Genomic DNA, 17,742 nt, shown 5'->3' on the forward strand with positions numbered 1-17,742 from the left:
AACCAGAACCCTAGAGAGTTCTTCAAGAAAAAAATCAAAGCAAGGAATCCCACTGCCTTGAGACTACAGTGGTTTGGTGGTTTTGTTTTAATGATTCAGGATTTAAAGCAAATGGTCTAGTCCATCAGCAGTTTTTTCCAGTCTCCTGCACTGAAAAGCATCACAAAATGCCTAAGCAGAACCTAAGCACTCAAGTTTCTGCACAGTTTAGATTATATTAACTCAAATTCTTCCAAATCTTTTGCCTTGAAAATGATCCTAAATTGAATTAATTTAATAAAAAATACTAAATATCTTCCAGATAATAGTCTAAAATAATTTTAAGCATGTTTAATTCTAATTCATGAATTAAGTAAATTTCTTTTCAACTTAAATATAGGCATTAGTTTTTTTTTTTAAAGACTTATTTCTAGGTCTATATTATTTTCCAAAAGAAAAAAGGAAGCTAGAAATCTGACCCAAAAATGGTATATTCATGTCTACAGTTAAAAAGAGATTTATTGTTTTTTTCCAAATTCAAGTCACTCACTGACCTTCCTTTTCTTTCTTTTCTTGGTTCTCTTCAGCTGCAGTCTTGTCTGCTCTGAAGAAAATTCTTGCACTGCTCAGTGAGAAATAGAGCAATTCAAATTCCTAAATAAACAAATTTGAAATAAAAAGAAAAAATGCTTATTATCACAAAATATCAAGAATAAAAGAAACAAAACTAAAAAGAAAATATTTGTACTTTAATGTGTCTTATTATATTAAAACCCTCTGGCATAAATCATAAATAAACTAAGTAGCCTATCCATTATTAAGATCTGAATCAAACAACTTTCAAATATCATTAATCCTAAAATATACCCTATATTCATCTCACTTGTTTAAAATGGGGTTTTCCATATGGATTATGGTTTTCAGATATCAAAAAGCAAGTCAAAGCAGATTTGACTTTTACATTCCTCTACCTGTAGATAGACATCCAGTCGCTTCTGAGTGAGGTTCATGGTTTGCAATAGTTTTTCATCTTGACTAGCTGATTGTATGTTCTGTTGCTTAGCAACTGCTCTTATCTCCTTCAGGTATTTCTCTCTAACAGACTGGAACCAGTGAAGTGAATCAAACTCCTGGTACTGATCCAAAAGCTTTAGGATGTAAGCCACACCTACAGTCATAAGCAAAATTACAGTGAGTGTAGAGGTTGTATTCTATGCCTTCACCAATAACTCTTAGCAATAAGCTAACCATTTTGAATCAATACTCTTTCAAATCACATTTTATTTCATAAATGAGTGAAGCTACCGAGATGGCTTAATTTTCCTAAGAAAATATGTAAGAATGTAAAAAACTAAAGAAAAATCAAGTAAGAAGAAAATAAATAATATGGCCTGGAAAAATATTGGGCTATTGAGAGTAGCGAATAAAAAGTTCCACTGATAGGGCTGGGGCTGGGTCTCAGTGGTAGAGCACTTGCTTCACACAGAATGTGTGACACACTGGGTTCAATTCTCAGCACCACATAAAAATAATAATAATAGTATTGTGTTCATCTACAACTAAAAAAAACATTTAAAAAAAAAGTTCCACTGATAAAGAGCAAATGAAGAGGAAGTTACAGGGAAACTAAATACAAGATGCTTAAAACTATGAAAACCCAACAAAAACAAAGCCTAAGTGTTCAGTCAAGTTAGAAAAGTGATTAGCAATACTAACAGACTACTGAAATACAGTTAAAGATGAGGAGGAAAAAAAAGTATTGTCAGATGACCCCACAAAAATGAAACAAACAGTAAGCACTATCCCATGAAAAATCAATCTTTAAAGAGCACAAAAACCTATTTTTAAGTCAATATAAAAACATATTTTAAGATGAACATAAAAATCAGTGCGAAAATAGTTCCATTTAAGCTTACCCATGGCAAAACCATCATCAGTAAAGGCTGCTCCAATTTTATTTTTTTTATTCAATTTTTCCTTGCAACTAATGGAATGCTCTACAAAGTTGAGAGTCTAAAAGAGATATTAAAGAAACAACTGTGTTAAGAAAGTCTTTAGAATCTTCAGAACAGACATTTCAAAAACCGCAAAATAACCCTAGGTTCCTGTCTTTCGTTCTGAAACATTTGCCTAAGACAATCTCTTAGTGAGGACACAAATCTGTTCAAATGTCTCTTAATGGCTTTCTTTCCAAGCCCTTAAAACATGAGTCCTCCTTCAATCACTACTTAACCCAAGCACAGTGTATATGGTTCATTATAAAGTATGATACACATTTTAGAGATGAAAACACTGAGCACTGGGAGATTTAGCATCTTACCCAAAATGATACAAAAAGAATGTGGGGGTCAGAAATGGTCCTGCTTTATAACAAAATACTCTTAAGCCTATGCAGGAAGCTTTTACTTCTGCCTGCTTGATTCATTCTAAAATACTACTTATCATGTTTTTGGTTAAAAGGGATTAAAAGTTCTTTGGCTAAAGGGTGAATTCCTCAAAAGTAGTACTTCTCTTGAAAATTAAGCTTTTCCAAAATACCTTAACTAATCAATTTGTTCAACAAAGATTTACTAAAGCTACTATGTAACATGCATAAAAGAACTTTTGATTAGGAAAAAAAAACTAATTACCATCTAGAGTTTACACCAAGCAGCACTACTGGCACAGATTTTTTTTTTTTTCTGTCCAACATACTAAGCCGTTAGTCATATGTGGCCACTGAGGCTAGTATAACTGAGAAAGTGAATTTTTAATTTCATAAAATTAAAAAAAAAACTTTTAGTGGCCACATGTGATAATACAAGGACAGCAGAGCCATAGAGGGGTTCAGAAAACATTGTTTAAAAATAATTACGATACAGTGATGAATACAGTTAACAGCCAACATTGAAAACAAAACATCAAGTTTCACTTTTATTGCCTGTGAAATTCATTTCACAATCACATATTTGCAAAATATTTATCAACTGTTATTTAAATCTTTTTTAAGATAGCTTATTTACATTTTAAAACTGTAAACTTGAGCACAAAGGTAGTGTTCTATACTTCTTGGTAGAGCTCTTAGTCCATTTGGAACTGAATTCTGTAAATCTCCAGGCTCCCCGCTAAGGTCACCAATGGTTTTCATTACTGCTACTAGGGCCTAAACATTTTTCCTCCATCTTAAAGAAATACAGTGAGAACTCACCCTAAGTGAACTACAGTGTTGCCACATACTAGTTTGGACCTAACCTAAAATGGAAAGATGCTTATTAGATGAATGTGGACATCTTTGCTCTACCATAGCTACTAAATTGTAATGATAACTAACAAGTATATAAAACAAAATTTATGAAAAACAAAAGCTATCAATAAGTCAATAGCTATTTCTGATAGGCAATAATGGTTATGTAAAATGTATGAAGATGGGTGTCAACAATTCAGGCAAAAATATGAAAAGTTGTTATTCTTGGTCAAAGGTAGATACAATAAAAAGCTAAAACTGCAAAGTGATATTTAGATTTTAGAGCTATCTATTTACAAATTGAAAAACTATTATAGAAAGCTTCAGGGAAGATTAACCTATCTAAACTTTTGACTCCATTTCCCCCAATGGAAAAATTGTCTTTATAATGTCATTTTTGTTAATAAGCTACTTTTTGATAGGGACTACAGAAATACAGAACATATTACATATTTTAATAAGGAGAAAGCACTAAATATTTAGGTATTGGTATTTACTACTGAATAGACAGAAGTTATCCTCAAATAACAGGCTTTTAAGAGAGATGTTAGAAAAAACTTTATATTAAAACAGCTGAAGTCAGTCTATGCTAAGCGATTAAAATGATTACATGGTATTATTCTGGCCAAAGATTCTATGGGATATGTAATGGCATATACTCAAGTAATTTAAAACACTATGATTTCTCTGGCAGTCTATAACAAATAATAATCTCTTAACTATTAAATAAGTTCAACATAGCTAATGAATAAAAAAAAAGTTGGTCACATTCACTGAGCTCACACTTAGTTTTACCTACAACCAGAAAGTCAGTAATACAGTCTGTGTGCATTTCATGCTTACAAGAAAACCAGATTTATTAATACTCTTTTTTCAAATTCATTTTAGGTTCTGAATATACTCACTAGAGGAGGAACAATGATATAGAAATTTCGGAGATGTATATTCTTTGGCCTTCGAAATTCTGGAGCAAAAACATCTACAAGCATTTTGAAATATTCTGTGCCTTCAGCAGAATTTCGTGTATGATCACTGAGGACCGAGTCCAAATGCCTAAAAACCAAACAAACAAAAATGTGTTTCCTCTTTTAAATAAGGTGTGGCCTTTAAAAAACAGTGTGTGCTTTTAGATAAAAGCACTCATAAGCAGGAAACATTATACAATTTCTATATAAGTTTTCTTGGAGTTCACAATGAAATAATTTTCTTATGGACAGAAACTAATTAGAATCATCTAGTTAACTTAATTATTAAAACAGAATAGAGCATCCGGGGACTTAAAATGATAAGGTTCTGTATTTCTTTTCCCCACAATGAGCCCTGTACAACATCTCATTGTAAGTAAAGTCTTCATTTTAAGTCTCTTCACTAGTCCTTCCTCTACATCTCCTTACCTCAACTTAAACCTGGCCTTCTTTCAAGAAGCTTTTCTTTCAATCTTCAGAAATATTAGCTGCTTTTCCTCCTGAAATCCTCATGTATACTACTTCTACATGTTATTCCTCCACCAGAGGAAGGCAGAAATCTCTCCTTTAATCCAACTACATGATCCAACTACAGATGCTCCTCAACCTACAATGGGTTTGCATCCTGATAAATCCACAGTAAATTGAAAATAAAATAAAATAAAAATGTGTGTACACACGTAGCCAACTGAACATGACAGCCTAGCAATGCAGTATACTGGAGTATATCAGTTGTTTCGCTTTCTGATTGTGAGGCTGACAGGGAGCTATAACTCACTGTTCTGCTCTGAATCGCACAAGAAGTTCATAATGCAAATTGCTAGCCCAAAAAGAGATCCAAATCCAAGACATACAGGAGCTAGGGATGCAGTTTAGTGGTAAAGTACTTGCCTTGAAAGCACCAGGTACTAGCAAGCACCAGCCCTAAGCTTGATCTCAGCACCACAAAAACATAAATCAAAATAATCAAAGTATAATTTCTACTGAATGCTTTATCATTTTCACACCATCCTAAAATTGAAAAAAGAGTAAAGTTGAAAGTAAAATAAAATGGTAAGTTGAGCCATTATAAATCAGTGGTCATCTGTATATTCATCTACTCTTTTGGAAAGCAAGCATCTACCAACTTTTAGCCCCTACCCTAACCTAGGACTAGGATGCCTTCCCCAGTTCTCTACTGTTTATGTGGATAATTTACTCATTACCATGACCCCACAACTCTTGGATTTCATCTGCCATGACATTTCTTCACTTACTATTAACCATTCTCTCCCTTGCACAAATGTGGATCTTTCAGTTAGCAATCAGCTTTACCCTAGATATCTTAAAAACCAATATCCTACTGTAACTTCCTTTGGCTTCTTCAAAGTATTTTTTAAACAGTCCCCAATTTTGAAGAAAATGATGACATTTAAGAGGAGATAAATGGTGCAATTTTCTTTCTTTGGTATGCAAGCCGCAACCATTTTAATCATTTTCATGACTTCAAATGACTTTAATACCTGTCTTCTGAAATCTAGTAAAGCACACTATGCTATCCAGTAGGATACTGCAGAACAAAGCTTCTGTGTTCAGGTCATGTTTTCATTAAAATGTACACATATATTTTCTGGTATATTTTAATATTTTTATTTTTAAAAATATCAAGCCTATAAAAAAATTAAAATATAGTATAATGAACCCTGAATGCCCTTAATTAGATTCACACTTCTTCACAATTTGCTAGTTTTCTCTATTTTTCAGAAACATTTCAAAATTGCAAACCTCATGTCACTTAGCACATAAATACTTCAGCATTACTCTATTAGAATAAAGACATTTCCCTAGAAAGCCACATCAGTACACCCAAGAATAAAATATAACATTATCTAATACACAACCCATTTTTCAAATCTCCCCAATCATTCCCCAAATGTCCTTTATAGATAAATGTTTTCTTTACCTGGATTATGATTAAGGACAACCCCATTACATTTGGTTATCAGGTCTCTTTATTCTCCTAATCTAGACAGCCTCTTTGCCTTTTTGGTCTTTCATGACATCTGACATTTTTTAAGAGTCTAGGCCAGGTATTTCACAGAACGCCCCACATTCTGGATTTCTCACATTGCTTCTTCCTAATAAATTCAGAGAAACACTCCTAGGAAGAATATAAACTAGGTGCTTTTCATTACATTACATCAGGAGGCCATATAATATCAGTCTGTCCCATTACCAATGTGCTGTTTTATCACTTGATTAACGTTGTAGACATCTCTTCTACATTGCAGATAGCTTTTCCCTGTGTGATTAATAAGCAATTTTGTGGGATGATTTTTGAAAATGAGTTCTCTGGTTTCCAAAAACTTTTCACCCAACATTTAAGTGTTATAATTGCAAAATGTGATGTTTTTTCCCCTTAATTTTCTCATCTGCTTTATGTTAGCTGCCATTCTTTTGTTAAAAGAAAAAAACAACTCTGTTTTAACCTTTCTTATTATCACTGTAACTCATAGTTTTTTTTATTCAATGTTTTATGACCTATTTCTATCATTACTCTTTTTTTTTTAAGCTGTAGATGGACACAATACTTTTATTTTGTTTATTTTTATGTGGTGCCAGGGATGGAACCCAGTGCCTTACGCGTGGCGAGGTAAGCGCTCTACCAATGAGCTGCAACCCCAGCTCCCCATTACTCTTTTTGACATTCAAACTGTCTCCACTTTGTTCAGAGTGCCCCTTCATATCTGTTTCAATAAAGTGCTATAAATATTAAAAATAAAATCTATAATTTTCTAAACAAATTCTTAATTTTTCTCTCAAGTTTTATGTTACAAAATCACTAATGACTCAAGCCTGTAGATCTGCACTACCCACTAAGATCCCTATCAGTAGTAAAATGAAAAAAATTCAGTTCCCCAGTCTAATCTGCCATATTTCAAGTGCTCAACAGCAGTGTATGGTATGGTAGTGGCTGCTCTCCTAGAGGACTCTACTATGCTGCTTTAGAGGACATGAAAGGAAGAAATGGCATTCAAAAACAGTGCTAATGAATAGAAATATTTTTAAAGTAAGAAGAAATAGGTAAAATGAATTTTACGAATGAGATATCTGACAATCCTTTTCTTATACTAAATCTTTGAGATAAGTTGTTTGACCCAAACACATTTCAGGTGCCTAGAGTCATATGTGGCTAGTGAGTTCCATACTAGACAGCATGTTCCAGAAGATGCCTTTTTAGTGAAGTTGGAAAGATCCTAGAATGCCATAAGTCTCTAAAAAACAATGTTATTTCATAAACTGAGACCATACAAAATTTGCATAATAAAGATCCTGGCATATTAATTACATATTACCCTCTAGTCTTCTCATTAATGTTTTATATAAACACACTACTTTAAACTTCCAAATTTAGTTATTCCAAAATTAGACTACCTTGCTGCTTTTAATGTTTCTTCTGAAAGACCTTCTTCTTTCACTAGTTCCTCAAAGTTTACAATATCTTCAAGATCAGGCACAAATCTATATAAGAATTTGGGAAAGAATTTATTAGAGCAACTGACACAGACATAAAAGTGGTACCATAGGACTCAAAATTTTTCAATTATGCATTTAGGAAGAACTCTACATTTCAGTAACATTGTTAATATCACCACTTAAGTTCCAAATCAAATTTTAGACATGATCACATTTTAATCCTTAAAATCACATACTCTTTAGATCCTCTTGTTTTCCATACTGACAAATAAACATAACTACAACCTCAAGAGAAATAAAGATTTCAAAAGTATAAAGCAAAGAAATCTAGTAGAAGTAATGGTTTTCTTTCATATTAGAATTAATGGATTTTGTCTACATTTTATCTCAAAATATATTAACACAAATAAACACCTTCTCTATAATCAATAAACAGATTTAAGTAACAATTTTCAAATAGCACAAACAAGGCAAAAATGATATTTGCATCCATACCTAATGGCATTGCTGCTACAATGAAGACCACCAGATCTTATCATTCGTACATAGCCCATAGCATTACCTTAAAAACCACATAAAAAAATCAGATATTTATATAAATAACTCTAAATTCTATAATCAGGAATATAATTACATACAGTAGTCAATTACAAGGTTTCCACTCCAAAGTACCAAAATAATCTGCTACATTTTAGTTCTGTTCAGTGTTCCATTAAAAGCAAAGCTGTTAACATATTTCTGTACTTAAAAGTTATATACATCCACGTTAAATATTTAAAATAAACCTAACTTTCAACAAACTAAATTCATTAAATGCTATGTTAAAATGATCTAAGAGTTTTAAATTCTAATATCAATAGTTTATTTGCTTTCACACTGAAATCCAGTTTCCTCTTTTTCTCCCTCCCTCTTCAACAACATTTACAGTTATCATCCTATTCCTAATTGCCACATCTTGCCTAGAACACTACAATATGCAATGGTTTCCTGATTTCCCTACCTTCACCATAAGCACTTTGCCATATCCTTCAATCTTTCATTTAACTAGCAGCTAGTTACTGTTGGGAGCAGGGGCAGTACTGGGGATTGAACTCAAAAGTGCTTAACCACTGAGCCATATTCCCAGCCCTTTTTCTTTTTTATTCTGAGACAGGGCCTCACTAATTGTTTAGGACCTTGCTAAGCTGCTAAAGCTGACCATGAACTTGGAATCCTCCTGCATCAACCTTCTGTGTTGCTGGGATTACAGGTGCACACCAATACACCCAGCTATAGCTAGTTACTTTATAAAAACTAAGTTGGAGCACATCATACCTTTTCTGAAAACTCTACAATGGTTTTCCATCTCAATAAAACCCAAACTCTGTATGTTCAACTTCAATATAGCCCTGCATTTTCCTACCCCTAGATGCTGTTCTGCTATCACACCTTGCCAATCAGGTCTTCACTAACTCCATTCCAGCCCCCAGCCAAGTCCTCATAATGCCAAGCAGACTCAAGAGTTTTGCAATTGACTGTCAACTGTCAGGTATACTTTTTCCCTAGATATGAACAAGGTTTATGCCCTCATTTTATTAAGTCCCTGTTCATATGTCACCTTCAAAAGCTTTCCCTGAATATCACTGCATAATGCCATTACATAACCTCACCCAGCACTTATCAGTGACTTATTATCTTTTTGTTTATATCTCCCCCCACTACAATGCAAGATCCATGAGTACAGCCTTTGACTTCTTCATTGCTTCATCCCTAGAGTCAGCAAGTCCTAGCACAGGGTAGGAATTCAATACAAAATTGAAGTGAATTGAAATTATTTAGGAGAGAACAGATAAAAAGGTAAGAAGCAGTTAACATTTTTTAACCATTATGGTAACATATGTTTTGACATTAACAACCCTACAAGGCAGGTATCACTGAATCTATCTTAAGGCCTGTCCCAGTGGGGTTTTTGAGGTTTTTTTTTTTTTTTAAAGCACATATTAGAAAAATCAATTATCTAGTTTTACTATTTTCCTCCAAACTGTCAGACATATGTCTGGCCAATTGAAATGTGAGAGGTAGATACAGAGCAATGGTTAGGAGCAAAACTCTGAAACCAGACTACTTGGGTTCACATTCAGACTCTGCCACTCATTAGCTGGAAGATCTAGGTCAAATTATACAACTTCTTTTTATGTCAGTCTCATCTATTAAACTCTAGAAGGGCAGAGATCTTTTTTACTGTCAAAATTCTGATATTAGTATGTGAAAAATGAAATTTAAGCAATACTGCTCCAAGGACAGCTCTTAATCTGAGGTCCCTAGACCCACACTTAAAGCACCTGGACTCCTGTACCTTATATACAAAAGTATAAGTACATACAGGCTAATATTAGTTCTAGGAGAAATCAATCCAGAATTTTCACCAGATTCTCAAAAACTAAGAAATACTGCTCCAGAAGTGGCCACCTAATATGATATTAAATGATATCATATTAGAAAACAATACTCCCTGAAGAAAACAATACTCAACACCTTATATTAAATGGTTTAAGATAAAAAATTTACAAAGCTAATATTTTTGTACTATCATAGAAACATTTAATATCCAAACCAAGCAATCTATAAAACTTAAGCTACAATTCAGTGATGTTACTCTAGCACTAAATACTTGTAACATATTTCCTACTAGTAAATTTAAAGCCCCTTGGGAGCAAAGATTGTCTGCATCCCCAGCACCTAAAAGAACATTCATCACAACTGATGCTTAGTAAATGTTTGATAAATGAATAAATGAATCTCAGAAGGCAAAAATTTCCCAAAATATAGCTAAGAAGATATTATTAAGTGATTGGTATCATTTAACATAAAATGTGAAGAATTTAAAAACACCTCTGGACTTATACCTGAACAACCTTGATTTAAGCCTCAGCAACACCATTTTTTTTTCTCTAAGTCTCTTTTTCTTTTACTCCCTCCTTCTCTCTCCTTTTCTATTTATTTATTTTTAGTTCTAGAGATTTAATCCAGGGATGCTTAACCACTAAGCTATATCCCCAGCCCTTTTTTTTTATTTTGAGACACAGTCTCACTAAGTTGCTTAGGGTCTCCCTAAGTTGCTGAGGCTGGCTTTAAACTTGCAATCCCCCTGCCTCTGCCTCCCAAGTAGCTGGGATTACAGGTGTACACCACCATGCCTGGCCTCTTTCTGCATTTTAAAAACAGTGATTACAGTCTCTCTTTCAGAATTATTGTAAGGACATTAACAAAGATAATATGTGAAAAGCCTAAATAAGTATAAGATTTTATTAAGCTATGATTATTTTTAACTGCTTTTAAATGTCATATACTATATTTCAGAAGACAAATTCCACTTGTTAGTTCAAATCATATGCACATGTATAAAAGGGTGCAGCATCAAAAATTATAGTATCCAGTATTTTATCTTTAAATTTTTATACAGCTTATTAAATTACTAACTTTTCACGTAAATTCATTATACTCTTACATTTAATGTGAGAAAATCTCTTAGAAGCCCAAAACAGTGCTTTGAACAGAGTAGGTACCCAGTAATTACTAACCAGCAGACTATCAATTATGAATATAATCTTTGTGAAATGTATTAAGTATATTTTAAATTTGTGATCAGTCTATCAATTTCTTCTGTAGCAACAGTAATTGTGTTAAGAAAATTACCCCAGTGAAATAAAACTAAGTTGAGACATTCACATAATAAGCTGTTTATTAGCATGACCTATTTAATATATGAGATTATTGGGCTTTGTACTTTGTTTCCCAACACTTTTATAGTAACTTACCAATTTGGCTGATGAGTTGCCTGAACTGATCAAGATAGCTCTGTCCCTCTGGTGTTATTCCAAGTTTTCTGATGCCTCGATTGAATTTTTCTGCTCTATCAAAAGGATACTAGAGAGATAATTTTAAGACTACCTTTAGACCCCTAAACCATAAAATGCCTACTAAATCAATTACGGCAATAAACTTTCCTGTCTAATTTTGTATCTCATCATGCCTTCAAAAAGATACCACTCACGTCTAATGACATAAAAGTTGTGTGAAAAAAAAAACACTATTAACATTCAGTTTTTTTTTTCTTTTTGGTATTAAAGGTATGCCACTAAATAAGTTTTACTTCACAAATTACTAGTGTCTAAACACCTCAAAACTCTTATCAGATTGAAAAAGAACCTTATTCATCCTAGAAACATTTGTTTCTAGATGTGTCAAGTTTCTGTGGGCTAAATAGGTATCTGATATTTATGAACATTTTTTTCCAATGAAAATACATCAAGTGGCTTAAAATTTCTAGGTGCCATCAATAATAAAACAACTTTTTAAAGTTAGAGACATATGTGTTAGGATGCTACCCTTAGCACCATTTATAAAAATGAAAAATGAGGGGGGAAAGATTCATCAATATAAAATTAAGTAAGTTATTATCTCTATACTACCAACTATTAAAAATAATTAGATCTATAGGTACTGATATTTTATGAGTATACTGCAGAAGAATGTGTATAACATCACTCCATTTTTGCTATAAAAAAGAAAGATGTGGGGCTGGGGATGTGGCTCAAGCGGTAACGCACTCGCCTGGCATGTGTGCGGCCCGGGTTCGATCCTCAGCACCACATACAAACAAAGATGTTGTGTCCGCCGAGAACTAAAAAATAAATATTAAAAAAATTCTCTCTCTCTCTCACTCTCTCTTTAAAAAAAAAAAAAAAGACAGATGTATAAATGTGTGTAATTATGTGTGTCTACTGTGAAGATATTGTGAAGGGTATAACACAGCACTGCTAACAGCCACTGTCTCCAGAAAATAAAATTGAGAGGAAGAAAATGAGGGAGGATAGAATATACACTTTACATGTAGGCTTAAATGTTTCAAAATTATGTTTTTATATTATTTTAAAATTTTACAAAAGTAAACCTGGCTACATTGATTATTTTATTTTTCCTTATGCTTAAGCACACAGAGAATGCAAAGATTAGGAAATTATAAGGGAAAAGACAAAGGAACTTGGAGGTCAGATGTAGATAACATGTGAAAAATTAATAAAGAAAGAAAAACCCCACAGAGATCTAAATAATGTATTGTAGCATAAACATTAGCCATATACGGCACACAGCTGAATCAAAGTACCTAATAGCAAATATGTAGCGTACCTTATGATCATTTTGGTCCTTGATTTCCCTGAAAAACCGAATATCTTTAATCAATCTGGACTTGATATGTTCATCATACATAAACTGGCTAAATATATAGAACTTCTTTTTCAAAAATTGGTAAGTGAAATTAACCTATAAAATTAAAATTTTAAAAAAAGTTAAATTAAAAAATTAATTTTAGGTCAATATTATCAAATAACAATGATCTAAAAAGTACTATTTTAAAATTCAACTTATTTTGGACCTGAAATATTTAAATAATGAAGCTTTTTTTTGCCTAAGTTTATAGAACTTTCTACAGGCTTCTCATATTTCTCCTAAAAAAAGGAGAAAAAAGTGTACAATATTCTCATGACAGGATTAAAAGTAGTAATGGGAAACACAAAACAAGACTGAAGCCCCTAGCTTTTAAGTCATGCACCAGTAAGAAGTTCCTATGTTTGATCCATCATTAAGATTACTTATTACTAATATGCACAGCTAGAATGAAACGGAAGTAAGAAACATGATGCTCCTTGAAGATTCCTCAAGGACGATATTAAACATTTAATTATCTGTAAGCATTTTTTAATGCCTTTTACACACAAAGCAATATGCTATTCTCATGCTAGATGCAGTCCTTGTCCTTATGAGGTTATATTCTAGCAGGAGTGACAGATGTTTTAAACAAGTTCTGTTCAATAAGTTGTTATATTTCAACTGCAATAATTTCTAAAAATGAGAAGTATGAGTGCTTTGAGAATGAATAACAAAAGGCCTGAAGTAGATTCAGAATCTTCTGACAAAGTGAAAGTTGAGCTGGGATTGTACTAAAATAACATAACATTAATTCTAACCTACAAAATGGAAGCCCCATACTCATTTCCATTCCTAGGACTCTCAGATACAACAAATGGTTTGGACAAATTTAAGCCCTTTTTACTGAATCTTCATTTACCTAGTTATAGAAATGGGTCCTTCCTCTAAACTTACATTGTGGCTTAAACTTTGTACTCTCCCTGCTCTGTGTCTGTTTCTTTGCTTTTTATCTCCTTTGTGGTCTTTTCTTTGTCCTTCTACTCTTCATAGTAACTCTGCCACTCTGATTCTCACTTTCCTCTGCTCACTTTATCATCACACATCAGTAACCTACATTCATTAGTAAGATTAACTGATTTTCAATATTTCTCTACTAGGAAATGTCTGTTTTTCTCACCCTAGTGCCAGAGGCACATAAAATACACTGGTAATACTTGTTACATGAATGAGTCTGTGGTAGATGATAGAAGGTAAGGAAGAGTTTATCCTCAAAAGTTGATTTATCATGAAAGGTTTCAGATATGATTTCTACATGGATGATTCCTTATTTTAAATTTAAAACTCTGACTATACAGATTTCATTTCTATACTGGTAACTATTTTAAAATAGTTAAAATATTTAACTATTTTAAAATAGAGCCTCAATCACACTCATCGGCTCTAAAACTTCAAAGCATTCCTAATATATATACTAAAATGATCCCAACTTAACTTTCCAATCTTCTTCCTATTCCCTCACTCCAAAGATATTTAATATTTTACTACTTAAGCATTCACAATTTTTTCCTCTTCAGGAGAAATTATGCTAAAAGTGAGGTAAATTCAAAGATCTCTTTCTTCAGAAAGGGAAAAACAGCACACACATTTAAAAGATTTCCTCAAGTGAATGAATGTCCATTTCTAAGAGTAAAATATTTTTAGTAAATTCACAATTATATGGATATTTAATAATTAGTAGCCCCTCCACGTAAAGGACATAAATGACCTTAAACTACTATCAGTGATTAATTTTTTAATTAACTTCCAGAGAATATCAGAATCAACATACATATGGACGTCCTCAAAACTACAGTGCTATTTATAATGATGATGCTGTGATGTCTGTTAAGGAGCCTTTTATAAGCAAAACTTCTATCACATCGAATACAATTTAGTGCCCAATATTTTTAATTATACTAACAGAAAAAAAAATGGAAATTCAGCTATAATATCAACAAGTAGTAATGCATATTTGCCAGAATATTCTATAAGAAAATTATCTTCCAACCTATTAAATTAAGCAGGGGTCTAAGTACCTACCAACCAACCCCAGTCCCCCACCAAAAGTGCACTTACTGTGGTATTCATGATTCCTGTGCCATGTGTTCGAATTGAATTAGCAATATGCCGAATATTAATAGTATTCAAATGTTTGTTATTGCTTGTTCGTTCAATAAAAATCTGCAATGAAACAAATTTAATCAGTTATCCAAAGAAAATTTTAGAATTGGTTTCATTAATTTAACTGGGAAGCCATTCAAGAAGATAGTATAACCAAGTAGCATCAAAGCAATAAACAAGATCTCTAATCATTCATTTTGTTTTGAATATTTTACTAATTTTGGCCTTGAGAATCAATTCCTTGTGCCTTGTCTTCCACTTAAATAACCACTCACAATTAAAAAAAAAAAATTCTTCAACCTACTTACCTGATTGTTGAGATTATAGAGGTATCGAGACACAAATATATGAATGTTTCTCATGATTTCCAAAACATCAAGGCCCTACAACATAATCCACATAAGTTCTATAATTATAAATTTAAATAATCAAAATTATATCAATACAGTGACACTGATTATATTAAGCTTCCCAATATTTTGAAACTATTTTAAGAAACTAAATAAAAAGTATGACCAAAGGTATAAGAGCCTTCTGACATACATAATCAGAACTACCTTTTTGAGAAAGCCTTGTTGATTACGATTTTACCTCTTCTATGTGAACAGAAGTTCAAATAATCAAAGATGATGACCCACCATCATTTCCCCACCATCCTTGAAAATACCTATTTGTCTTTCCAAGGATATTACTCACATTTTTTTTATATAAACTAATGAACAGATTCTAAATGGTATTCACAGGATATACTATATTTGTAAAATGCATACTACGTTTCAGCTACTATGCAAGGTTCTTTTACAAAGGATTATTCTAAATTCCACAGGTGAAGAAAATGAAGCTAAGGAAGTTCTCTAGGGTCACAAGTCACGAAGAGCCAGAACCCTGGGATTTAAGAAAGTCTAACTCCAAATTAGACATCTTTTAATGCACAAGTTCTCTTGCACAAGTTCTCTACTGAGATTCCTTCATTCTTCAGACACAGTATTACTACATACACCCAATAGTATACCATCTACATTTTTCTATACTTTTCTAATTATGGCTTAAAGTAGCATTACAATACCTCTAGTTTCAGTTATAGTTTTTTATTGTGTTCTAATCTAAAAATTTGTTCACACCTTTTTACTCTACACCAAATGCTGCTTTGCACTCATTTTAAGAGCAAATATATTCGTAATTCTATAAAATTAACCACTTTCCTAAGACACTAATGCCTAAGTTTAAAATCCTTAAATATGAACCTGAGTAAACTATTTGCAATTCTGCTCAAGTCACCTAGTATGTTTGTGAAATTTATATACATCACCAACACTCAACAGAAATCTGGGTGCACCCTGGAAGCCGCTAGTAATTCTTTCATAAAGTCAAATAGTGGCATCTAATTTCTCACTCTTCTCATGTATGAGGTTTTATATAGAAAATATTTTCTTTAAAAAAAAAACAACACACACACACATAGTAAAAAGTAAAAAGAAAAGACTTCCTAAAGAAATATTGTTATATTACAGTCAGATTATGTTAGGAGTACATTGTACATACCTGTTCCAAAGTCTGACTAGGAAGATGTGCCTCTGTCATAACCAATCCATAACGTTGAGTAGCTAAATTTCTCATTTCACTGTACGTGGCCCAATCATGAAGGGCTACTGTTGTGAGATTGTAGAAAGTCTTGTCTAGGTAGTGAGTTACATAAGCTACCAGAAAAAACAAATTCCAAACAATTTTTGAATCATAAAAAACAGCAGAAAAGGAACTAGAAAGGAAAGAAAAACAATACTTGTCTTTGAATATTATATTTCTTCCTTTAAGATAAGGTGCTAGGAAATAAACACAAAGGAGTTAAAGAATAAATTAGCACATACCAAAAATAATACCCTCAAGGTTTTATTTCTTCTTTCATAGTTTATTAAAGAGATATAGGATATGAATTAAGAAGGAAAAAAAACTCACCTCGAATGTCAATGAAGCGATTGAAAAACCTAATTGGATTTAGAGAGAAAAAAAGAGCCAGGTCTTTCATGCCAACTTTGAAAGGGTTTCGGTCATCCAGCTTTAAATGAGTATGCACAGAAAGTCTCAGATCCTTCTCTATTTCTTTGCACAACTTGTCCAACAAATGCTGTTCAGAGATGAATTGATAGTTTAATTTTTCAAAATGATATCCCAATTGTATTGTTTCTCTATATGACTATGTTTTGAGAGTTTATAATCAGTGCATTGAAGAAAAAAATTATCAAACTAGTTCTGTTTAGGATTCTAAATACATCATGATAATATTTTAACTGGAAAATGAAAATTATTTTGCTCATTTTATAACAATAATTAGAGGGAGAGGGCCAGGGAGAAATTATCTAATTGTCAAACCTTTATTTTCATTAATATTTTAAATTTAGCTAAAAAGAAAACCAAAAAAGCAATAGCTTCACAATAAGGAACATGAATATGTAATATAAGCATAAAATTTATGGGAACAGCAACAAAGGAAGAAAAAACCCACAAATACGCAAGTGAGGAAAGAAAAAAAATCTTTCTGATCTACCACAGAGTTCTAAATACTGGATATGTATTTAATTTCTAAATGAAAATATTTATGGGTTGGGGATATAGATCAGTAGGAGACACCTGCCTGCCTTGTATATGCAAGGCCCTGGGTTTGAAGTTAGAAAAAAGGAAAGGAGGGAGAGAGGGAGGGAGGGAGAAAAAGATGAGGAAGGAAGACATGGAGAGGAAGGAAGGAAAAAAGGGAGGGAGAGAAAAAGAAAGAAT

The 17,742-nt window shown here is 32.5% G+C and overlaps 2 protein-coding genes across 4 annotated transcripts in view; one reads left to right on the forward strand and one right to left on the reverse strand.

Annotated features, from left to right (window-relative positions):
- Nucleotides 1–6,950, forward strand: part of Appl2 (adaptor protein, phosphotyrosine interacting with PH domain and leucine zipper 2) — a 62,844-nt gene extending 55,894 nt beyond the window's left edge. The window contains exon 22 of the transcript XR_005731179.2: nucleotides 4,091–6,950. The gene's annotated coding sequence lies outside the window, so the exon portion shown is untranslated. The remainder of the gene's footprint in view (nucleotides 1–4,090) is intronic.
- The window catches only part of Washc4 (WASH complex subunit 4), a 54,685-nt gene that overhangs the window by 2,838 nt on the left and 34,105 nt on the right, over nucleotides 1–17,742 (reverse strand). For 2 of the 3 annotated variants that reach the window (XM_005322335.5, XM_021724467.3), the window contains 12 exons: nucleotides 16,927–17,095; nucleotides 16,516–16,670; nucleotides 15,282–15,356; nucleotides 14,929–15,033; nucleotides 12,793–12,927; nucleotides 11,421–11,529; nucleotides 8,119–8,185; nucleotides 7,582–7,668; nucleotides 4,108–4,255; nucleotides 1,896–1,992; nucleotides 951–1,147; nucleotides 534–633 (listed from right to left, as the gene is read on the reverse strand). In XM_005322335.5, coding sequence (XP_005322392.1) covers nucleotides 534–633; nucleotides 951–1,147; nucleotides 1,896–1,992; nucleotides 4,108–4,255; nucleotides 7,582–7,668; nucleotides 8,119–8,185; nucleotides 11,421–11,529; nucleotides 12,793–12,927; nucleotides 14,929–15,033; nucleotides 15,282–15,356; nucleotides 16,516–16,670; nucleotides 16,927–17,095 — 1,444 coding nt within the window. Of the gene's footprint in view, nucleotides 1–533; nucleotides 634–950; nucleotides 1,148–1,895; nucleotides 1,993–4,107; nucleotides 4,256–6,109; nucleotides 6,285–7,581; nucleotides 7,669–8,118; nucleotides 8,186–11,420; nucleotides 11,530–12,792; nucleotides 12,928–14,928; nucleotides 15,034–15,281; nucleotides 15,357–16,515; nucleotides 16,671–16,926; nucleotides 17,096–17,742 lie in introns of those variants that run through there. The other variant, XR_013440327.1, reaches the window with a different exon arrangement.

Source organism: Ictidomys tridecemlineatus, chromosome 6 (assembly GCF_052094955.1).
Source record: "Ictidomys tridecemlineatus isolate mIctTri1 chromosome 6, mIctTri1.hap1, whole genome shotgun sequence".
Lineage (NCBI taxonomy): Eukaryota > Metazoa > Chordata > Mammalia > Rodentia > Sciuridae > Ictidomys > Ictidomys tridecemlineatus.